Raw genomic sequence first — 26,005 nt, forward strand, 5'->3', positions numbered from 1 at the left:
TATTTGCCATAGTCATTGCAGGGCATTCTGCTTGTCAAGAGATATTTACCATCTCATAACTACAGTAGCAGTGTAAAGTTGGAACTTTAAGCACTTGGAAAATGTTCTACTTGGTACAGATTACAAATATAAACTCCTGTCTCTTAAGGCTACAGCCATAACGGCCCAGTCCTATACAGTTATAATAAAGAAGGCTTTATTCACAGTACAAAAGTAATTCTCTAGTCTCACTGAAGCAATCTCTGGTAAATAGCATACAGAGTGTGGGGAGAAACAATGCATTGTTTGTTTATGTTCTAGCCCAGGGGTTCTCCAACTCGGTCCTCAAGACCCAACACAGTTCACGTTTTCCAGGTCACCCGGCAGGTGCACAGGTGCACTCATTACTCATTGACACACTTTAAAAGATGTGGAGCTAATTATTTCACTTGTGATTCTGTGAGACCTGCAAAACATGCACTGTGTGGGGTCCTGAGGAACGAGTATGAGAACCTGTGTTCTAGTCGTTTGAACAAGGATCCCGTCACCTTGGATGTCATCAGTAAATGGGCGCTTAATCCATTGTTCAAGAAAAGAAAAAAACGTGGGGTGCTTGGGTACACAAGATGAATGACCAATTTATTAAAAACAAATACAAACACACAAATACAAACGTTACTTATAATAAAATTGAAATCATACCCAGTTGATATGCACAGACAGCTCAGTTGACAGTTGTTACTCTCAAAATAAAGGGTTACCTTAAGTTCTTTCAAGACTTTAGTTAATAATCACTTGAAGGGCCGATGTTATATTAATTGATTATGTTATAGTTAGAGGTACTGTGTGGTCTGTCATTTATTTTGTTGAGTGTCCATTATTCAATAGCATCAGAGGCAGAACTACAATTGATGCAGCAGCTGCATTGCACCGGGGTGCCTGAGGACTAAGGGGCCGCCCACTGCTGTGTGGAATATTGTGAACAATGGGTGATTTGTAATAGGATGAGAGATTCAGAAAGTGAGAGATTTGGTAAGAAATCTCTATTATTTTTAAAGCGGTAATCATTTACACTGCAAAATCAAACTGGTTTCATTTATAGCTGAGAAAAGGGGCCATCATGCAGACTTCTGGTTAGTACCTGTATTCCCATACTTAAGCTGGGTACACATCTATACAATCCCTGTTTTCTTTTGAGCATTCAATCGACCATACACGCGATCTACCGTCCACAAACACCAGCCGAAACGCGCAAACACACCTATACAATTTTACTTGTGACGTTCGATCTACTCCCATCCAAACAATCGCAAGAAAAAGATTGTACCACCATACACATTCTCTCGATTCGGGCTATTGACGCATCATATATAAACAACATTATCATAATGGGCTGGGTTAAGAGCAAACCAAAACAAAGAGGCATGAGTACAGAACCTAAACAAAAGCGATTTCTTTTTTACATCAGTGCTGGCTGGGAACATGCACATTTGTTCGTTCGTTCCGTTTGTTTTCTATCACTCCCATCATGAGCTTGAGGAAAATAAAGGTTCGGGCTTGCATTCTTGGTGCTATGGGCACAACATTGCAGCCTATAAACACCCCTGCTGCACAGGTACTAAAAAATTAAGTCCGGCAAACCGCTCTGAAGAACGGTGTAGCTGTCCTTCTACATGTAGACAGCCGGTGGGGTGACTAGGGACAGGCATATGGCGAACCGCTATAAAGGTGGGATGCATGTCTACATGTAGACAGGTGGCAGGGTGACTAGGGACAGGTGTACAGCAAACCAATATAAGGATGGGGTGCGCCTCTACATGTAGAGAGCTGGTGGGGTGACTAGGGACAGATGTACGGCAACCGCTATAAAGATGGGGGTGTGCGTCTACATGTAGACAGGTGGCAGGGCGACTAGGGACAGGTGTATGGCAAACCACTATAAGATTGGGGTGCGTGTCTACATGTAGATAGAAAGTGGGGTGACTAGGGACAGGTGTATGGCAAACCACTATAAGGATGGGGTGCGCGTCTACATGTAGACAGCCGGTGGGGTGACTAGGGACAGGCATATGGCGAACCGCTATAAAGGTGAGATGCGCGTCTACATGTAGACAGGTGGCAGGGTGACTAGGGACAGGTGTACAGCAAACCAATATAAGGATGGGGTGCGCCTCTACATGTAGAGAGCTGGTGGGGTGACTAGGGACAGATGTACGGCAACCGCTATAAAGATGGGGGTGCGCGTCTACATGTAGACAGGTGGCAGGTGACTAGGGACAGGTGTATGGCAAACCACTATAAGATTGGGGTGCGTGTCTACATGTAGATAGAAAGTGGGGTTACTAGGGACAGGTGTATGGCAAACCACTATAAGGATGGGGTGCGCGTCTACATGTAGACAGCCGGTGGGGTGACTAGGCACAGATGTACGGTAAACCGCTATAAAGATGGGAGGAAAATATAATGAGGGAGAGGTGAACGCTTCTTGTTTACATACTGTGCTGTAGGAGAGATCATGCAGCTAGTCAACGCCCACATGGGAGTTCCAGCTTTGGGAGTATAATCGCAAGAACAGCCAGCAAATCGATCGAATATGCGTACACACTGCACTTTTGTTCTGATATGGGCCCGTCTGGTTGGATGAATATTAAAAAGCACTGAACCTTCGACCGACCGAGTATGGAGTTTTGGCCGTTTATCGATCATACAGCAGGAATCGGGACAGCATACACACCTATACAATGGAACGGTCGTTTGTCCCAGATCGAAAGAACGGGCTGACCATTGTATAGATGTATACCCAGTTTTACACCCCATTGCCTGGGAGTTACATTTTGTGCATGGATTAGCTGATAATCACCGATCGGCATCATTTTTCGCAAGCCATTTTCGGATTACATATCGCCACTTTCAAGTTCAGAGGGTCATGAATCACGCAAGTGCTGATGGTTTAATGCACGGGAAAAACCTGATTCCCCACTAATTGAAATGGTCAGGGTAACCCTGGCTAATTGGATTCTCCCATTTGGACCTGTTGCGGAGATGAATGGAAATCGGGGTTATGTTCTCATGCATTGAATGTCTGAATGGAAATTGGACATATGTTCTCTTGCATTGCATGGTAGATTGCAAATTGGGCATATGTTCCCTTGCATTGCATGGTTGATTGGAAATTGGGCATATGTTCTCTTGCATTGCATGGTAGATTGGAAATCGGGCATATATTCTTCTGCATTGCATGCAGGGAAACAAATTTGTACATTCGCCCAATTGCTTGGTCGTACCCAGTAACTCTGCCCTATTCATAGCTAGGAGTTATGGATATCATTATGATATCGTTTGCAGCTAACTGGCATGGAGAGATGTCAAACTGATTTATTTAATTCCACATATTGCTTTTTAAACATATTCCTTCAATCATCATTTAATAAGGTATTGTTTATTTTTTTTCTCTAGCATAATTCTTTGAAAAGTCTTTGGTAAGTATGGGAACAGCTAAGTGTGCCCCCTAATGAAATGGGCAAGGACGACAGAACTATGTTTTTTTTTTGTTATGCTGATAGATACCTTGACTTGCTAGGTTGTCCAGAAACACAGGCGGTTCATTCACATCAGTGAGCCTTACAGTTAAGGTTTGCAGTTCGGTGGCACCTGTTGTATCTTCCATATAAATCTGTAAATCAAAGCTGCTGGGTGTTGTTTCAAAATCGAGCGTAACACTGCCTGTAGTAAAGACCTGTAACACATTCCATTAAGCACATACAATCATTGAGAAATCAGAGTTCTGTTTATTGAGAGTAAAACTAATATGGTTCAAGGAGAGCCAGAAAAATCGATCATATAATGTGTTTGCACAGATAAATACATACAATACTCATCCAATCAATTGTTTATTAAATATTTTTGTATATCTGAACACAAAAACAGATTAAAGAAGAACTTATTCAGATCTGATCGCAGTCCAAATTTGTTTTAAAAATAGCCAAAACCATGTGCACTGGAGGTGGGGCAGATGTAACATGTATAGAGAAAGTTACATTTGGTTGGGGTGTGTTGAAACTGAAATCTATATTGCAGTGTAAAAATAATGCACCAAGTATTTACCATGCACAGAAATAAAATAACTCACACAAATCGAACTCTCTCTGCACATGTTACACCTGCAATGCACGTGGTTTTGCCCATTTTGAGAACTAAAATGTAAAATCTAACAATGGGTTGAGTTCACTAGGTAAACATTGATGGTTCGTTGCCGGGTTCCAGAAGCATCCAATAATCCATACCTCCCAACTGCCCCACTTTGGGTGGGACAATTGTGCTTTTCAGAGACTATCCCACCCATGGGCTGCAGTGTCACGATAGTAGGGGAGAAAAGTTGCAGGAGCACACACCACTGCTCTGAGTTGTGTGTGAATAGGTGCCATGCAAAGCTTAACAATGCAGAGAGAGACTATGGGAGCAGCCCATTGTCTTTGAGAGTGCTGTGCAAGGGGGTCACACTCCCTTTCCATGAGTTCACGCTCTCTTTTGGGCAGACACGGCTACAACATAAATAATATATAATAATAATCTAATAATAAATCTGTGGTTCACCCAATGTGACATGAAAAAATTACCCCACAACACACCTGAGTGTACCTGAGTGAAGTTAATGGAAAACTTCCTCAGTGCTTGTTAGGGCATAGGGTAATGTGTGGGTAATGTGTGTAACTATCACCAAGACAATAGACAAGAACAGAAGAAGCTGGTCATGTTTAAGCGAGAGTGCAGTGGACTCAATAAGGTCCAGATGTATCAAGCTTTACAAAGTGATCAAATGGAGAGTGATAAACAGCCAGCCAATCAGCTCCTAACTGTCACGGTACATGCTGGGTTTGAAAAATGACAGTATCTGAATGGTTGGTTGTTTATCACTCTCCACTTGATCACTTTTTGAAGCTTGATACATCTGTTCCTAAGTAATTAAGCATGGTTCCAGTGTGTGGTGTGGGCCTCCCTGAAACCATCATGCAGATTGCTGAGAAACAAATGCAGGAGCAGGTTTACTGAATCATACAGGCAGAATCCAGAGAAGCAAATCTGCAGCTGATATCGTTCAGAAAGATTCTTCCCCATTAGAGTAGTAAAATTCTGGAACTCATTGCTGGTGGGGGTGGTTACAGCAACTACTGTTAATGAATTTTAATCAAAACTGGATACATTTTTGGCCACTAAGGGAATCCTATAGATCTGACATACTCAAGTCAGTAGTTATAAGTTAGATAGGTTGAACTCGATGGACTAACATATGTTTTCAGCCTTAATTACTATGTTACTATGTTACTAGTGTGTATGGACAATATCGGACCTCCGTAGCCAATACAATGAACTATATCGGCCATAGCCCCCCCATTGTGTATTGTGTATGGGGCTTAAGATTACAGTGTACCAGACCTTTACTTAACTACGATCAGATTGCTAAATCTTCTGATCTTACATGCTGTATGAAAGATCAGAAGATTTAGCAAAAGATCCATAGGAACGCACATCGGATATTAAGATGAATCTTTGGTAAAGAGTTGCGCTCGCCTGAAATCTTTTGTCCAGGAAGGACAAAAGATTTCAAGGCTAATTTAGGCACACATCTTAAGATCACAGATCTTTCTAGTGTGTGGACACCTTTACCTATTTATAGGACTGCCATCAGGAATTTTGGGGCCCGGGACTCATTTCCTCCCCTTCCTCACTTGACTTACTGTAACCTGGCTCCTGCTCCCCCATCTCCTCTTCCACTGAGATGCAGCCCAGAGGTTCCGGAGTGCATGCTTCTTCAACTCAGTATGCCAGTGGCCAATTTAAATGCAGCACCAGCTGGTGAGACAATCAGAGCTCGCACACCGGTACGCAAGCTCTGATTGGCTCAAAAACTGGTGCAGCATTTTAGTTGGCCGCTGGCTTTCAGGGTTCCCGGGGCTGGGACAGCTGTACCCACAGCACCCCCCTATTGGCGGCCCTGCCAATTTAATGCCTATAGAGTGTAACAACAATTAGAACTGTGATATTTTATTCTTGCCAATTTTTTGTAGGGATATGTGGCATCATGTATTTTTATCTAGGGAGGCACATGAACACATGTGGGATGTTGAATTCTTTGGGATATAGCATGTGATTAGTATGTTGATACTGAAGGCGTATTTCAGTATAATATGCAATATGCATATAGCAGAAAGAGGCATTGTTTTTGCTGGATAATCCTTCTATTACTGTATATTCATTTACAGTACTTAAAGACATATCAGCGTATATTTTGGAGGAGGAACTTAAAATAATATTAATAATAACACATTCATAAATGCAAATCTGAATACATTACAATAAATAATACTTACAGAATATGTGGGAGGGTTGGAAACAATTGTAAAGGCTTTGGTAAGGGGATTACTGTTTATTATCACAGGAGTTGTAGATAAGGAAGATGTTGAATTTACAGAGAAAGTGTAAACCAGGGTCCCTGCTGGCTGGTTTTCTGGTAATGTAGCTGCATTAGGAAGTCCAACAAACAGCAATGTGCCTCCACCTTGAAAGAGAGCATCAACCCAAATACTTATTACTATGCTTGTGCACTGCTTAACATAATCACTATTATTGTTATTATTTTAATGACACTTTATGCCACAAAAAAATTGGAATGTCCATTACACATTATGTCACACCGTAATGCCCGTTACACATTATTCCACACACAGTAATGCCAATACACATTATGCCACACAGCGCATCTTCACCAGAGCCACCCTCGCTACGCCTCTGAATAAATATCAGCATTAACACAAGTACAAGAGGTTTTTCATACTTCTACCCCTTCCCCCTTTGTTTTCCCTGGCTTTTTCCTGTTGTCTTTCTTAAATATACAGTAGTTAATGTTTTCATATGCCCAATGGATTTTTATTTTCTAAGAGAATTTCTTAAGGTTGCTTCTGCTTTCTTATTTTTTTTCTGTATTTTTTTTATTTTGTATTGGTATTTTTGTTATGCTGTTATTTCTCATTGTATTGTTAAATAAGAGATTAAAGTCAAGCATGCAGTATAACCTGACTTGTCAGAAATGTCCCTATACAATCTGAGGTACAATACACACTCAGATGACATATTCCATAGTCTATCTCTCTTTCTCTCTTTTCTGGTTTTCTGTATAGACCTGTGGGAACAGTTGGTGCTTTGAAAAAATCAATAATAATAATAATACAAATAATAACAAACAAGTATTCTATACACTCCTATACCCTCTACACACATGGCGATATTAAGGCATTTTCTAATCGACTTTGCTTAGTTTGGTAAAGTCGCTTAGAAAATGCCCCTGCATTGGTGTGTGTAAAGACTATAGCGACAGCAATGCGTGTCGCTGGCAGAGATTGATGATCAGTGACCATCAGTCTCACTGGTCACCAATGTTCGGCGCTGTCAGATTGCTCAGCACACAGCACTGACAGCTCGTGCCATGTGTGGGCTGTCAGCTCTGTGTGCTGAGCAACAGCGGCGCAGAAGAGGCTGACCTAGCATAGCTAGGAAGCACTACACACATTGCTATGTGTGCAGGGCCCATTAGTGATATGTGTACCACTTATTCCGTTGCAGTTCATGTGAGTTATATATAAAGCCAAACTGCAATGATATATATGAATATATTTTCCTGTAAAACAAAGTCCTTTTATAATCTGGTGATATAAGTTATTACTGATAGTCCACATTTCAAATGTCTGCCTAACATGTTGAAATAAAGATGCCAAATTAAGCGTCAACCCGTTTAAAAAGCAGAGTCCTACACGTTTAAATACCGTTTTTAAGGCAGTGGGTATGCCTCTTAAACGGTATTTAAAATACCACACTACTTGCCCCTCCCCTGGTACCTGCCCTGTGCCCACCCTCCCCTGATACTTACCTGCGTGGGGGATCTGGGCAGCGGGGTTCACGCACTGCTGGGTAGGCATCGGGTCCGGCATGGGCACAGTACTTCGGGTCCCTCAGGATGCTGGGCAGTAGGGACGCAGCGGGGACCATCCCACATGGGCACGGTGCTGTGGGTGCTGGTGGTGCAGCAGGGTCATTTCGGGGTCCATACGGCGTCGGGGCAGTCCCTGCAGCTGATGGGAACTAATAGTTCCCACTATGCGCATATCTAATGAGTGTCGTGCATATGAATGAGCCGCTAATTACATATGCGCATATGTAATGAGCGGCTCATTCATATGCACAACGCTCAGTAGACATGCGCATAGTGAGAACTATTAGTTCCCATCAGCTGCAGGGACTGCCCCAATGCCGTATGGACCCCGAATGGACCCTGCTGCACCACCAGCATCCACAGCACAGTGCCCATGTGGGATGGACCCCGGAGCGTCCCCACTGCCCAACATCCAGAGGGACCCCAAGTACTGTGCCCATGCCAGACCCAATGCCTCCCCAGAAGTGCGTGAACCCCGCTGCACGGATTCCCCACGCAGGTAAGTATCAGGGGAGGGTGGGTATATTACTGGTTAAACCTGCTTTGACCCGTTTAAAGAACCGTTTAAAAAAACGGGTCAAAGCAGGTTTGGCAGTGGGAAAGCAGCATAAGCGTCATACTGCAGCACTACCACTTGTGGAACTCCATACAAGTAATGCAACTGAGCAAAAATATGGTCATATATCACCGTAACACAAATAGCCGGATTGCATCTTTCCCTCTCTATAAACAAATAGCATACCACAATGCATCTGTATTGTTCTCAGGAGGTTGACTAGTGCTTTCAAAGTGCTAGACTGCCTCTTACTTCATTCCCTTCCAAATAACCATCATTGCCACACACACCATTGGTTTGTGCAGAGAAATGGTTCCATACTTTCCACTCTGCCAAAGTTAGGAGGTACAAACTATGGGATAATATATAGAACCAATATAGAGAATCACTGTGCATACTAGGAGATGCAAAAAGGTTACATGAATAATGAGTAACCTAACACATCAGCCGAAGTTACATACATAGCAATTTTATGACACGATCCATAAATGTGCTCACTTTCAATATAAACTATTCTCATTTGAACAAACAAAATGGGGGAGAGAAGAAACGAAAAAATAAAATACTAAAATATTAAAAAATTATTATAATGTGTTCCAGGGTCTTATTTCCAATACCCACTGTGATGCCCCACACACGCCATGCACAAACAGCAATGTATCCAATCCAATGTTACATTATGGCAGCCAAGTAAAAAAATGCTCTTGTATTCACTTGTGTTCTCTGTATGCAATGGCATCACTATAAGATTCTTTGACAATTTAGTAAACATAAGAAGTGAAATAAAGTAACACATGGCATGTACAGAGTTTTAGAATTTCATTGAGACCAAAAGTACTTTAGAAACCACAGTGTAATCATAATCCTTAGACTTCTGCACAATTAAATGGTTTATAATGATGTACTTAGGTACCTGCAAACATTTAAATGGACTGGGAAGAACACTTAATATTCAAGTAAATAGAGACACTGCTGCTTCTTGCCCAGTTTACATTATGTAGGAGTATGCACATATTGGCAGATGATCAAACACAGCAGCATGTCTTTACAGAGAAGTCATTAAGTTAAATCCATAATAAAAAATGTTCATAGGAATGTACATATACAGTACATTACTCTGAAAAGGTGTTCTGTTACACTAGTAAGATCGAGTAAGCAAACACTAATGAAGCCTCTAGTTCTCTTTCATTTGTAAACTCTATCTGAGAAGTATCTAATTAACAACCAGAAGGTAAACTACCTTGTTCAAAGTTTCTATTGCAGACAGTTGGAGCTCCTGATCATTTGAACATTTGGGTACAGTTCTAAAAGAATCTCATACCGGTCAGAATGATGCTGTAATGACATTACTATCCTGCCTCAGTAAAAATCAACCAATCCACACAGTGGCCCTTATTCTGATTGAGTCAGATGGCTGCGTGTTCGGTCGGACGGCCGATGTATTGTGTTTGCGCATTCACATGTGCGAACGCCGGGCACGTCAGAATATGGCGTGAATTCCGTACAGAAAATGATCGGTCGGAACCATCCGAGCAGGGGGTGGAGAGGGGCATGAAGGGCTGTTTGGGCTCATTACCATATGCATAAGAGAAGCGTTTCATGGGCGTTCCCATGAAAATGCTGGGCGTACGTATGGTAATCCAGCCGTGACGCACGTGTGGGGGGCAGACAGCTGACATAGCCGAATGCCAGCTACTTGCCCATATCCCTTCTTTTGCACAGAGAAATGTCCGAGTGGTCTGTAGCACTCGGAGCTGTCTGACCGCTCGGTCCATCATTCGATGGTCGGCGACCGTCGGAGGATGGGGGAGGTTCCCACAGATGGGGGAGTTGTTCACATGAAACATCCACTCGCGGTCCATTCGCTCAGCGTCTTACCGTATTCGGACGTTGTGAGGGATCTGTACGGTAGGCGGGGCTAAGAACACTCGGTTCCTGTCCGAAATACGCATCTGTCTGAGTCAACTAGAATAAGGGCCAGTTACTTTCTGTCTTTCTTTCCTGCCTCGAAGCATCTCACCTAACACAGTAAAATGCTGCACAGTAGTGAAAGCTCAGGCAATAGTTAGGTAGAAGCACTCTATTCATTGGATTTGCATATGTGCAAAAAGGGCTCCTATATGAGCAGCTGTGGCTGTTCCTCAAACTAAGTTCCACTGAGCTTCATCTGTGACTTTGTATGTGGGGAGAGGGATCACCAGGTGTGGTGACACCTGATGTGCACTCTGCATTCAACTGGCCCCTGGGCATAGCTTAACTGAAAGGGTGTAGCCTTGCAGAGACCCCCATTTTCGTTACTCTGGGGGGGGTTGTCCAGCACCTGTGGATGCTGACTGCCCCCTGAGACAGTGCTGTCTGCAGTACTGGCTCTTTATGTGTGACAGGTGCTGAGTGCTGCAGGAGAGTGTCATACGGCAGCCACTGGCTCCTGTCACTGGCACTTTGGTGTCACTAATTTTGAGAGTGACACCCAGGTGTGGGCTGCACTCACCATACCCTGCGAGTTATGCCACTGTATGTTAATGCATTATACCAATTGCTATGCGGTTAAAGTCGCAGCCCAGTGTACAGCTTTTTGCTGTATCTGTGTTAGAGACAAAGTAGAATAAATATATATGTGTGCAGGTCTAAACGCAGGAGGTTCTAGCGGTGTTTACATAAGGAAATGGCCATTCCCAAAGAATACAAAAACAGTGAAAAAATTACATAAAACGTGCTGGAAACAATGTATATATAAGTAAATAAAAATAATTTATTACACTGAAATTCACTGGTCAGTGATAAAAATACACAATATAAAATTATGAGAAATTAATTTAGAATAAAATATAAAAAGTGTTTTGTTTTTTTCAAAATTCCACAACAGGGGATAATTATAAGGAGTTAATCCTATGGAATTAGTAGGGCTAATTTTTCCTTGTGGAGATGGTAATTCCGACCCAATTATATGTTATTTGTTACGTTGCCCAGCCCAGAACATTGGTATTTTGCAGCATATGCCACAAATCCCTCAAGATCTGAAAAGGGCAATTATAACGAATTCAATACTAAACAATAAAATGGAAAGAATTGAAACTATGACATGTTGTTAAATATTTGTCTACAACACAACTGAAAAAGAAATCAATAGTAACACATAGTTTCTTACAAACAGAAGTCATTATGTTCCACACTGCACCCATGTCAGTCTTTGCAAACTGCTCAAGTTGTTCTTTCAAAACATTTATCATTTAGACAAATATTGTCAGAAGCAGTAGTATAGGTGACATCAGATCTTGCGCCACTCAGTAGTCATTATGATAATATGTGTGCTACTTTCACTGCTGCCTTTCAAACAGTTTTAACTAAAAACTCTGATGACAATGGTTGTTTTTGTTGAAGAAATACTCAATTAACACGTATATGTTAAATGTTGAAATATATGTGTGTACAGGTGGCAGAGTGATAACCCGAGTCAACGAATAGCCCAATACTTAACCCATTGGATGGTTTATTTGGTAGCAATGTGAAAGTATTTATAGCCATACTCACAGTAATGCATACACAGACTTGTTAAATAGAGCTTATCTTGGGTATATCCAGACAACCTAGCTGCTGCAACGCTGCACTCATTACTGACTGACACATTTTAAAAGATCCACAGGTGGGGCTGATTACTTGACTTGTGATTCTGTGAGGAGATCTGGAAAAGATTAACTTTTGGTAGCTCTCAAGGACTGGAGTTGTCTACCCCAGGAATATGCTCAGTAACGCTCTCCACATACTTGCCTACCTGACCCTCTCCATGCGGGAGAAAATGCTCTGTTCCTGGACTTCCCTGGTAATGTATGATTGCCATCATCTGTGGGGAGCTAGGTAAAGGTGTTTCACCACAGGTGATGGCAATCATACATTACCAGGGAAGTCCCACATGGAGAGGGTCAGGTAGGCAAGTATGGCTCTCCACCTTCAACATTTACAGTTCTTTTCATTAATGGCTGAGCTCTAAGGGCAGGCTCGGACTGGCCTGGGGGGAAACCGGGGGATTCCCCGGTGGGCCCCTGTCATCTAAGACCCCGCCCACTTTTAAAGTGGGGCGGGGCCTAACGCTTCCTATGCCGCCGGGTAGTCAATAGCTAGCGGATGACTTACCCGGCGACGGGGCAGGCAGCTGGAGGCGGAGGGTGGGGGGCGTGCAGCTGGAGGCGGTGGGGCGGGCAGCTGGAGGCGGAGGGTGCAGGCAGTGAGACGTGCTGCTGCCAAGTAAAATTCACGTCTCACGCTGGACCGCTAGCCAATGGGCGCTTGCGGTCCAGCAGCCAATCAACTGGTGGCTGCTGGACCGCGAGCGCCTATTGGCTAGCGGTCCAGCGGGAGATGTGAATTTTACATAGCAGCAGCACGTCTCTCCCTGTCAGTCTCTCCCAGACACAGCGGGGAGCAGGGGGACTCAGGGGCCGGGGGCAGCACGCAGCATGCAACACAGGCAGGGGGAGAGGTGAAGTGAGCAGCTAACCGGCGGCTGGCTCACCCACCCACCCTGCTGCAAGCTGCACCCACCCACCCTGCTCCAAGCTGCACCCACCCACCCTGCACCCATCCACCCTGTTGCACCTACCCACCCTGCACCCACCCACCTATCCACCCTGCACCCATCCACCTACCCACCCTGCACCTACCCACCCTGCTGCACCTACCCATCCTGCACACATCCACCTACCCACCCTGCACCCACCCAACTACCCACCCTGCACCTACCCACCCTGCTGCACCCACCTACCCACCCTGCACCCACCCACCCTGCTGCACCCACCCACCCTGCACCAAGCTGCACCCACCCACCCTGCACCCACCCACCCTGCTCCAAGCTGCACCCACCTACCCACCCTGCTCCAAGCTGCACGCACCCACCCTGCACCAAGCTGCACCCACCCAGCACCCACCCACCTACCCACCCTGCTGCACCCACCCACCCTGCTGCACCCACCCTGCTGCACATGACTGCAACCCACCCTCCCTGCTGCACCCTCCCTCCCTGCTGCACACTACCGCTCCCTCCATGCTGCACACTACCGCTCCCACCCTCCCTCCCTGTTGCACACCACCACCGCTACCACCCTCCCTCTCTGTTGCACACCACCACCGCTCCCACCCTCCCTCCCTGTTGCGCATTACCACCGCTCCCACCCTCCCTCCCTGCTGCACACACCACCGCTCCCACCCTCCCTCCCTGCTGCACACCATCCTCCCTCCCTGCTGCACACCACCGGCGGTGCGCTGAATTGAAAATACCGTCCGGGAGCAGGCCGCTGCACAGTTCTGTCCACCTTGGCAACAAGCAAATTCAGACCCCCTTGGCATCGAGCATGAAGCCCCTGGCATTGAGCATGTAGGTAAGTGGCACTTATGTGTCAAATGTGTAATGGGCGTTGCGGTGTGTTATATAGTATGTCATGGGCATTGCAGTGTGTTATATAGTATGTCATGGGCATTGCAGTGTGTTATATAGTATGTCATGGGCATTGCAGTGTGTTATATAGTATGTCATGGGCATTGCGGAGTGTTATATATAATGTCATGGGCATTGCGGAGTGTTATATAGTATGTCATGGGCATTGCGGTGTGTTATTTAGTATGTCATGGGCATTGCGGTGTGTTATTTAGTATGTCATGGGCATTGCGGTGTGTTATATAGTATGTCATGGGCATTGCGGAGTGTTATATAGTATGTCATGGGCATCATGTGTGCGACATATTGTGCAATTGTCATCACAGTGTGCGGCGTAATATGTAATTGACATCACAGTGCGTGGCGTAATGTGTAATTGTCATCACAGTGTGCGGCGTAATGTGTAATTGGTATCAGGGATAAACAGTGTATAATGATTTAAGTAGCATGTCATTGTCTGGTCTTTATCTGTGAGGCGTACTAAGTCACTGTGTGGCCTTCAGCCCGCCAACTTAAGTGCAGGAATTACGCCAAACCCCCTATTTTGGCGCGCGCAATTTCTTCACTACCATGTTATGTATTTGGGGGGGGGCGGCATTTTTATTTCTTCGCCCTGGGAGCTGAATTGTCTAGAAACGGCCCTGGACCTATGTGCTGTATTATATGTGGGGGGACCTACGTGCTCTACTATCATCTGTGTGTGGAGGACCTATGTGCTGTAATATCTGGGGGGGCTATTTGCTGTATTATTATCTGTGGGACCTATGTGCTTTATTATCAGGGTGGGGGATTTACGGATCAGATGTTACACACCTGCGATTTTGGCCCGATTTTGCCTGATTATCGGCCCAAAGTGCCGAAATCGGATGAAATTGGCCCAAAATCGCATAGTGTATAGCCACTCCTCTCTGGTCACGTGGCCACACCCCTTCAAAAAAGCCATGCCCCTTGGTGGGCCCCTGTGAGTGCATTTCCCTGGTGGGCCCTTCATGCCCCAGTCCGACACTGTCTAAGGGGCAGGTATATCAATCAGGATTTGCAGTTTAGGTTCTCCCATTTGAATGATCAAGGGTCCCTATATTTATATTCAACAGAGCAGTCACCATAGGTTTCTAGGAGAACTGCAATCTTCCCAAATGTATTAAGCTCTGAAAAGCTAAGCCTTTCAAAGCTTACTACAGTTTTTATGGTATCAGCCAACATTGTAGCCAATAGGCCTCAATATCGCCAACATTTTTGGATGATTTTTATCAAGTCTTCAGTAAGATCATTTGTGATTGAAAATGTATTGCCCAAAACGAACAGGTGTTGGTGGGGTCTCCATTTGAGGATGGGCAATTTCTAAAAGAAATGGAAAACAAAGTTTTGTATTCTATATTCTCTCCGTTCTTGGGTGAGTTTCCTCTGAGTACTCTGGGTTCCTCCCACAATCCAAAAATATACAGGTAGGTTAATTGCCTCCCAACAAAAATGTAACCCTAGAATGTCTGTATGTGCCTCTACATGTGGTAGCGGATATAGATTGTAAGATCCACTGGGGCAGGGACTGATGTGAATGGTCAAATATTCTCTGTAAAGCGCTGCGGAATATGTATGCGCTATATAAGAAACTGTTAATAAATAAGTGTTAGCGATCAAGTCTCTGGATTTTGAAGGCCATTCTTTAATGCTTTGGTATCCACCTATTTGCTTAACACCTGAAAGATATTTTCTGTTTTAAGGTTTACTTATCCTATCAGTCCTGGCTTACTCGGTGCCGCAAACAGGGAGAAATCCATTCGATGGTGAATAGCTGTGTGCATGGCTGTGAACAAGTTGGCAGTCATGGACAGAGGCGGGAATTAGTGTGTGTGTGGTGGTGGGGAAGACATTTACCTGATCGCTGGGCTGCGACACTTCTGGTCTGAATCATGCCTTTAGTTCCTGCTAGTATAATTAGTGTGTATGTGTGTGTCTATATATATCTAGATCTAGATATATATATTCTTTGTGCGGTCCGGCACTCCAATCCTGTGCCAACTGCCTGGGTGCCTGTCCCCAACGGGAATAGATAGATGCTGGAAAGAGGGACTGGCACTCCACGGTCTTTTAAAGTTGCTTTTTTATGTGCAAATAAACATGAATCCCAACGTTTCGGGGCGCAGCCCCTTTGTCAAGGTGTGGTGACAACACGTTGTCACCACACCTTGACAAAGGGGCTGCGCCCCGAAACGTTGGGATTCATGTTTATTTGCACATAAAAAAGCAACTTTAAAAGACCGTGGAGTGCCAGTCCCTCTTTCCAGCATCTAGATATATATATCTAGATCAGGCATGTCCAACGTTGGCCCTACAGATGTTTTAAAACTACACATCCCAGCATGCTTTGCAATAGTTTTAGCATTCTCTAATAGCAAAACTGTGGCAAAGCATGCTGGGATGTGTAGTTTCACAACATATGGAGGGCCAACGTTGGACATGCCTGATCTAGATATAGATATATCTATCTATCTCAATCCTTTAGTCCCGGCATAGGTGCCGATTCTGTGGGTGCTTGAGGGCCCAAACACCCACTGAAATTGATGAGCACCCACCCACTCAGCAGCGGCCCACATGCCCATGTCCCACTGCACTCCCCTTCCCTCGTCGCTGGCACAGGTACTGTGTGAGCATTTATGTATTTGGCACTGTGGGGGCATTTATGCATTTGGCACTGTGGGGGCATTTATGTATTTGGCACTGTGGGGGCATTTATGTATTTGGCACTGTTGCCATAATTTGAATATTGGAGACAACTGTACTGCGTAATATAAATCAGTATTATTTTGTGGCCACGCCCATTTCCCATAAAGCCACTCCCCTATATTTTTGGCTTGAGCACCCACCAGCAAAAACATAAATCGGCACCTATGAGTCCCGGCACTCCTCGTGGATAAATTAGTAAATTGCTTCTGGTGCCTCCTTTGAGCTTTGTACGGCTCCAATTTTTTTTCCCAAAAATAAGTGTCATTCAAGACTCCTGAGTGACACTTATTTTTGAGAACATGTATATATATATATATATATATATAGATATCTGCAGAAAAGGTACAGAGGGAAGCGCCTCTTAGTGCAAAAACGTTTTTTATTTTAAAAGGCAGACTGCCAATTGATAAAAGATTCAATCGTACGAGCATATGTATTTTATTTTATTGAATCTTTTATCAATTGGCAGTCTGCCTTTTAAAATAAAAAACGTTGTTGCACTAAGAAGCGCTTCCCTCTGTACCTTTTCTGCAGATTGTTTTAATCCCTTTGGATCCAGGGATTCCCCATGAGTTGGAAGCTGCGGTTCTAAATGAGAATCTAGTGCCCCTTTACAGACCCGGAGAAAGGACTGTGAACTTTGATTAGACCCTAACACTCAGGTGTAGTGGTTTTTTAGAAAGACTTTGAAACCTAAAAAAACCAGCGCACCTCCCTCCTCCAATTATATATATAGATATATATATATATATCTATATAAATCTCTATCTCATATATTTAGCCAGATCTGTCACTCATACCCTGTGTGTATAACGTTCCCGGCCAGCGTTCTACACAAACCCCCCCCCCTAGGGAAAAGACACTCATCCCCTGTGTGTCTAACGTTCCCACCCAGCGTTCTACACAAACCCTCCCCCCCTAGGGAAAAGACCAGTATGATACACACCACCACCCCCTTGACATCACCTCCCCTCGCCCAGCCAGGGCTACAGTACACGCCCACCATCCACCATTACCCCACAGCCACCAGGTGACACCCCCCACGCCCCCCTTCCGCGATTCATGGCACACACACCCCCTCCCACGATTTGCGGACCCCCGCGACCCCCCCTCCTGTGATTCATGGGCCCCCCCGCACCCCCCTCCCACAATTCTCTGCACACCCCGCACCCCCCTTCCCACGATTCGTGGACCCCCGCAACCCCCTCCCTACAATATGTTTTAGTAGGTATGTAAAATCCAAGCAATTTTGGTATGTGAAAATTCCTTCAAAAATAATATCAATGAAGTATCAACATGATTGAGGATGTCAATTTTCAAGGACAGAGTGAAGACACTAGATTCAGAGGAGTGGATTAGCATTAGAGAGAATGTATCCAGGAATGTATACAAGAGCAATACAGATAGTGTAGTCAGCAGGCTGTCCTATCCCATATATGGTGGGGTTCTCTGAAAAAGATGGGTCTGACTCCTACTTTACCCATCATAAGCTGCATACACATTAGACAATACTTTAAATGAAATGCACCATAACGACCAATCATAACAACATTTTAGTGTGTATCATCTAGACTAGAGTGTATGCACTAGGTAATTAATGATGGCGTTTGTCATCTGTACGTGCAGCTCAATCTGAAGATATTGTCAATGACAGCATTGTGACATATGTGGCCACTGACGATGTGTTTTGTGAAATCATTCAGTGTGTTTGCACTATATTGTTTGTACAGGACTTCAAGGTAAACCATGAACAACATGATTCTTCTACCTTGCTAGTACCCAGACATGTACCTACACATGAAGTGATACTAATCTGGAATATACACCATATTTTTTCATATGGGTATTTTTCATGACTGTTCAAGTAGTGCAGCATATGTTTGGCTTGGATCTCACCCTTTGATACTCCGTTGTACAATTTGCTGCTACACTGAAATAGCCATGTCACTTCCCCACATGTATCTAGCAGTAACATGTCCTCATTATCTTCCCATCCAAACCATTATAAACCCATCTACAAGAGCAAACTCTTTGACTTTTACTTAAAACAGGGGTTCTCAAACTCAGTCCTCAGGACCCCACACAGTTCACATATTCCAGGTCACCAAGCAGGTGTACAGGTGCACTCATTACTTATTGACACATTTTAAAAGAGCTAATTATTTCACTTGTGATTCTGTGAGGAGACCTGCAAAACATGTACTGTGTGGGGGTGGGTCCTGAGGACCGAGTTTGAGAACCTGTGACTTAAAACATTCAATGAATTACAGAACACTGCAATGAATTACAGAATGATATAATAACTGTAATGATATGACAAGTTAAAAGTTTTGAGAATTCCACATACAGCATATGAATACTGAACTTTGTTAGTAACTCTTGACATGGAGATTTTTTATTGTATCCACAGCTGTACTGAAATCATAATAAGATGTACTTTCAAAAATGTTTTTTCCCAAACACTATTCACATTATGAATTAAATAAAACTAGAACAGAAGAATTGAACAATAATAGAAATGGGCAAAAATCTGTAATTAATATAGAGTGTTGCACACAATGATAGAAATCTGTAAGACTCTCCTTGAAGAGTCCTAAGCAGAGCCGGTCTTATCCAATTTGATGCCATAGGCAAGATTTTTGTTGGAGCCCCCTAGCAGATGACACCACCACCAAGTATTCAACTGCCCCCCCCCCCCCTCACCCACACTCGCCGTTTCCACCTCGCTGGGTTTTTCCAGCAAGGTGAAACCGGCTAGTGGGGCCGTGAAAACGGCGAGGCTCCCTGCTATATGCAGTGGGCTTGCTCAGGGGCGTAGGGACGGCGGAGCCGGTGGAGCACAAGCTCCAGGTGCCAAAAGTTCACAAGGCGCCGGAGCCATGCTTCACAAACTCTGCCGCCCGCCCGCCTGTCTGCTCCCTGCACCCCTGCACGCCCAGCCTCCCCCTCCAGTGTCCTGACTCAGAGCCAGTGCGCGGTGATCCAGGACTTTCACCTGTGCTGGCTGTTTAGTGGTGGCCGGCGGAACTGCTTGTCAGAGTACGTGTCACCCTTCAGTGGGGTGACAGCAAAAAAGCTGCACCCCCGCCGCCGGAAGCGTCCTCATCGGCAGTCCCCGCATTTGGCAGCATCTGCACCCGCACTCCCCTCCACCGCCGCACTCCGTGCGCGGCGCCAGGAAATAGGTGAGAGAGGAGATGGTGTGTGCTCTCCAAACCGCAGGAGAGGGAGGACCTCCTGTGACACTATGAAGGTGCCAGACTGCTTCGCACAAGGTGAAACGGATCTTTTTACACATGCCTCCTATCCTCCTCCCCTACTTGTCCTCTCCAGGCTTTTTACACATGCTTCCTATCCTCCTCCCCGGTGCTGGCTGGATGCAGTATAGAGGGAAAGATGGGGCATTTACGACTATCAATGGAAGATTGCATGTATTTTAGTTGCACCATGGGCATTTTGTGTGTTTTAGTGGCACCATGGGGCATTGTGTGTGTTTTAGTGGCACAATTGGGCATTGTGTGTGTTTAAGTGGCACCACGGGGCATTGTGTGTGTTTCCTGGGGGGGGGGGCGGCAAAACATGCCGTTGCTCCGGGCACCGTGGCACCAAGCTACATCACTGGGCTTGCTGCATTTTTTGTGAGCCTCGCCGCACCTCTGACAGGTAGAAGTTACAGCAGTGGCTGCAGTGCTAGGGCCCCAGGCATAGGCAATTCAGAGATATGGTAATGGATGGTCCCACATACAAATACTCAAGCAGGTTGGACCCTTGCACTGCGAAAAGGGGGTGTGGTATTACACATTAGACCACACACTGTAATGCCCTTTGCACATTTTAGCAAACTCTTAAATACACATTACACATAAAGCCACACGCCGTAATGCCAATTACACATAAGGCCACACACCCTAATGCCCATTACACATTATGCCACACACCCCAGTGCCCATTAAATATTAGGCCTCACAGTGAGACTTCTAATTACTAGCTGCTGTAACACTAATGAGAAACTGATAGCACCATGGAAAAAGAATTTCCCTCTCTTTCTCTTTTGTCGCTCCTCAAAAGAGAGAGGAGGTGTGTGAGAGAAAATGCCAGGAAGAGAGAGAGACGGGAGCAAGAGTGAGTTTCAGAGAGAGGGAGAGAGAGGGTGTCATGGAAAGAGAAAACGAGAGTGTGTCAGGGTCAGAAAGGGGTTGGAGACCGTAAGAGAGAGGGTGCCGGAGAGAGCGAGAGAGACAGTGCCAGGTAGAGAAAGAGAGGGGCGGTAAGAGAGAGGCTGTCAGAGAGGGTGAAGGAGGAAAGAGAGAGAGAGAGAGAGAGAGAGGAAGCATGGAGAAAGGAGGGGAGCTAGAGAGACTATGGGCAGAGAGACACAGAGGTGATAGAGAGACATGGGGCAGAGAGAGATAAAGAAAGGGGAAGAGGAGGAGGGGGAGAGAAAGATAGGAGAGTGGGCAAAGGGAAAGAGAGAGGAGGAACAGCAGGGGAGATAGGGTGACAGTGAGCAGGGGAGAGAGAGAAAAGAGGACAGAGAGAGCAAAAAAAAGGTAAGAGACTGAGTAGGGGGAGGTGACAAGGGTGTGAGGTGATGAGGGTGAGGTGATGTGGTGACTTGATGAAATGATGATGGTGGTTTGGTGATGAGGGCGAGTCTTGGTGTGGTGACAGGGGCAAGGTGAAGGGGGAGAGGTGACGGAGGAAGAGAGGAGATGGCAGCGCGAAAGGGGGTGAGAGGAGGTGAGGGGTGGCGAAAGGTGATAGTGTAATGGAGGAGAAAAAGGGGGTGTAGTGACAGGGGGTGAGAGAGGGTGAGGTGATGGAGTGAGTTGAAGGGGGAAGAGGAGGTCTCCTTTTACCAGCATCACTGGGCCTGCAGCTTCTGGCTGGGTGCCACTTCTCCCCCTCTCCCAGACTGGGTGCCACTGCTGCTCCTCCATCTCCCCGGATGGGTGCTGCTGCTGCTCATCTACACAGCCAGGTGCCACTGCTTCTCACCCTCTAGCCAGCAAGGTGCCGCTGCTTCTCCTCCTTGGCAGCTAGGTATGAGCAGGATGAGATCGGTAGGGGGGTTGGGAAGGGGCAGGGTAGGAGGAGAAGGACAGCTGGGTATGAGCAGGATGAGATGGGATGCTGGTTATGAGCAGGAGGAGATGGGAGGCTGGATATGGGCAGGAGCAGATTGCAGGCTGAATATGGGCAGGAGGAGATGGGAGGCTGGGTATGGGCAGGAGGAGATGGGAGGCTGGGTATGGGCAGGAGGAGATGGGAGGCTGGGCAGGAGGAGATGGGAGGCTGGGTATGGGCAGGAGGAGATGGGAAGCTGGGTATAGGCAGGAGGAGATGGGAAGCTTCAGCACAGTATGAGCAGGAGGAAAGATGACAGGCTGGGTATGGACAGGGGGTGGGGGTGACATCACAGCACTGCCCCCACCACCATTCAAGGTGAAGCTTCCTGCAATGTCATTAGGCGGCGCCCGCACAGCACTGCACAATCTGGGCGCTAGCCTAGTTCAGAGGCAGAGCAGCAACCTTGTGTTACAGAGCAGCAGGAGGCCATTTCAAATATGGCGCCGACTCGTGAGCCAATCGGAGCTCGTGGCCCGGCAGCCAATCACTGTGGCTGCCGGTACACAAGCTCTGATTGGTTCAAGAGCCGCCCCATGTTTGAACTGGCCGACACCCGACAGCTGCCGGAGGGGTGGAGTAGTAAGCCTGTGGCGCTGCACTCCGCTCCTCTGTCCTAATCGTCTCTCAGCGGCGGGTGCCGGAGGTGCGGGTGATGATGCCCTTACTTGCTGGGGGGCACATTGCACCCTGCTCCCCCGGCCCAGCCTGCCACTGGCTGCCACCCCTAGGTATAGGCTGCTGCCCTAGGCAATTGCCTAGTATGCCTATGCCTAGGGCCGGCTCTGGTCCTAAGTGTTGTTCAAACAAATATTAAGAAAAGGGACATTGTAATCATGCTATGGCCATGTCTCGATAAGTCTTCGTAAGCCAACATGAAGAAGCTATGTGTCAAAATCTTAGATTAGAGTTACATACCTCCTAAATTTTAACAAAGCCCAAGTGGGAAAAATGCACGCCTGAAATTAGGGGGTGGGACTTTGCAGTTAAAGAGGGGGACAATAATTATCACTGTCTCGCAAATATTGGGACATATGGGATTATAAATATAGGACTGACTGAAGACTAGATGAATTATATATTTTAATTTGGAGATCACATCAGTCAGCACTATTATTATTATTATTATTATTATTATTATTATTATTATTATTATTATTATTAATGTTATTACTACTACCTTTTACATGCTGACATATCCTGATACAACCAAATTACATGCAAGGGCATGAAACAAAAGGTAAAGATGACCCTCCCTAAAGCACTTACAATTGACAGATGTGGAGGTACATTTTATGCATAAGGTAATGGAATAACAATGTAGCTTGTGAAAGGCTTGTGAAAGGCAAAGTACATGGGACTATTTAAGGCAGCAGCCTAGGCTCTTGCCTGAAGCTCTGTGGGTGAGCACCCTCAGTCAGGTCCATATGGAGGTCTGTAGAGCCAATGATATCATCCCTTTGCCCAAAGTCATTTCTTAATAGGGCACACCCCCCAAAAAAAGCTTGGACGCCCCTTGTCTTAATGAACTGTGCCACAGACAGCCTGGTCCCAGCCAGCTAACACAATAAACTAAACAGAAGAAGACACACCTAGAAGCATAGGAAGAAGTAAAAAAAAGGAGTAGTACAGATGGAGCTTAGCCCATCTTTGCTGCCCGTACCCAGACCCCCCCCGCTGCACATAGGTATGTCTGCGTGGGGTGTCGTGACCCCCGCTGCCTGTCCAAGAACCCCCTCTGCACATAGGTAGGTCTGCGGGGGGGGGTCGCTCAGCCTCCAGCACCAGGGGTAAGGCACTCATTTGGTGTCCCCCCTCCCCCCAAATGACTGCCTTGCCCCGGGCGCCGGAAAGCCTAGTTTCGGCCCTGAGTATGTTTACATACAACCTCGATCACGAAGCATAATTTGGTATAGTCATAGAGCTGAGAATGCTCTCAAAGCCTGCTAAAGCTCTCTGCAATAATAAACATTAAGATCACGACAAAAGATGACAAAAAAAACCTTGCTCCGAGGCCCTACCGAGGTGCCGTGAGGTCACACAATGAGTGTATAGCAAAAATTGTGTTTTTTTAATTAACTAAAAATTACGAGTAATTAATTTAGATTTCAATTTTTTTTGTTGCCTCGTCCCTGTTTTAATACTGCGGATTTGTATAGATAGACAGAAGAACAGAAGGACAAATTTTCGCTTTTATATATTAGATAAATATTCCCCAGGAAAATGTTTAAGGTTGTATTTGAAAATATGCAAATGGCATTTTAAAAATATTGTTTTAAGAGCACAAAATGTGTCCACAAAATCTTAATTTCTATATTCAGTTAACATGCATCTGGTCCTACGGTACAACCCTCTTTGATTAATAGCAAAAATACAGCTTTAAGTGGCATTTTAAGGGTCATCCCAGCCATTGAATTTATTAGTAATGTATATTAAAAGCATTAAGGAAGAGAACTTACCAGGGCCTAAGACACTAAGCAGGAAAAAGAGCAGTCTTAGTTTGTCCATCTTCCACTGAGAGTCTGTATTGTGTGTGCAGTATCACAGGACTGACTAGTGGAATGTCTTGCTTTACCTGCCTGGCTGTTCACTAATCTCCTCCTCTGCCTAGAGAGCAAGCTGTCAAGTAAAGAATCAAACAGATAAAATCGTATCTAAGGGAGAACTGAAACACCATTAGTTTGTTTGTATACAGTTTTCAGAAGTTCCCTAGCTAATAATTATGATTGGAAATAGGTGACTTCTCTTTTTAAAGGAGTGCAGAACTCTCTCCCCATAAACCAAGTTCTTCAAAGAAATAACAGGTTGCTGTAATTTACTGAAATGTAGTGTAGATGCACTGATGTGAATGCAATATGTTTATGTCTTATTCAACTGTCAACAACAAAAATACATTTTGATAAATGACCCTAACTGAATGATAATGAAAAAAATACATATAAACTATTTCTGAGTGAAACAAAGTAAAAAAAAAAGTGTAAGTTAACAATTTGGCAAATACATATTGCATTGCAAGTGGAGGAGATTTATTAAAGTATGCAGAGAGATGTATATGTGGGAGGGATGAAATCCACACTGCAGTTTCAAAATAAACCTGTCCAGCATTTTTGGGCTTCAGCCAGTTTGGCCTCTCTACTGAGAGGAAGCAGCATAGTTGCCTAACATCCCAGAGTGGCATAGAGGCAACGGTGTAGCTAGGTGCCACAGTACCCAGAGCAAGGGCATGCTTTCTCCCCCGCCAAATAATTACATTACTACTAGGTGATTCATCGCTCCCTATGGGCGCTCTTCACACCGGCTGCGCCCCCTTAATTTGTGAACGTTTGTATTGTGTGAAATATGGTTAGAATTGTATGAAAGATGCCCTGTATTGCAACTTGAGTTATAGGTGAAATGTGTTAAATAGAGAGCATATGATTTGGAAGGAGGTGTGTATTGTTTTGTTTAATTAAAAAGCGGTTACAGAGTAAGATGTACATTGATAGTGTGGATGGTACAGTGACATTTGTGGGTGTGTGTGGGGGGGGTGCGTGTGTGTTGTTGAGATGTGTGTGTTTGTGTGTGCAATAGTATAGTAGGGTGTTTTTGAGTCAGTGGCTCCCCACTGGCGGAGGTCACGACACAGGAAAACAGGAGGCTGGGTAGTGATAGGGGTGTGTGGGCATAAGGGGGACTAAAGAGGAGGGTGGGGGACACTGTGCAGCTTCTGCCAGTGGGTGAGGGTCCAGTGCGGCAGCACAGAAGTACAGGACAGTGGCCCTGAGTCAGTGTCTCCTCCTACTGGGTGGGAGTTAGGGTGCATGAGAGCAGGAGGCTGGGCTATAAGGCATGATAGGGGAATGTGGGCAATACAGCGTCAGCGACTCCCCAGTGGTGGAAGTTATGGTTCAGGAAAGAAGGAAGCTGGTAGTGATAGGGGTGTGTGGGCATACGGGGGACTAAAGAGGAGGGTGGGGGGCACTGTGCAGCTTCTGCCAGTGGGTGAGGGTCAAGCGTGGCAGCACAGGAGTACAGGACGGTGCCCCTGAGTCAGTGTCTCCTCCTACTGGGTGGGAGTTAGGGTGCATGAGAGCAGGAGGCTGGGTGATAAAGCATGATAGGGGAATGTGGGCAACACAGGGTGAGCGGGTCCCCACTGAGGGAAGTTACGGGGCAGGAGAACAGGAGGCAGTGCAGTGATAGAGGTATGTGGGCATGAGGGGTAGTA

General features: G+C 45.5%; 1 protein-coding gene across 1 annotated transcript in view; it reads right to left on the reverse strand.

Moving 5' to 3' along the window:
- Positions 1-24,311, reverse strand: part of CDHR3 (cadherin related family member 3) — a 65,751-nt gene extending 41,440 nt beyond the window's left edge. Inside the window, 3 exon segments of the mRNA XM_083179694.1 lie at positions 3,547-3,715; positions 6,348-6,535; positions 24,258-24,311. Of these exon segments, the coding sequence (XP_083035820.1) occupies positions 3,547-3,715; positions 6,348-6,535; positions 24,258-24,306 (406 nt within the window). The 5' untranslated portion in view covers positions 24,307-24,311.
- Between the last annotated feature and the right edge of the window lie 1,694 nt (positions 24,312-26,005).

The sequence above is a fragment of the Crinia signifera genome, chromosome 4 (genome assembly GCF_055691185.1).
Source record: "Crinia signifera chromosome 4, ASM5569118v1, whole genome shotgun sequence".
NCBI lineage: Eukaryota > Metazoa > Chordata > Amphibia > Anura > Myobatrachidae > Crinia > Crinia signifera.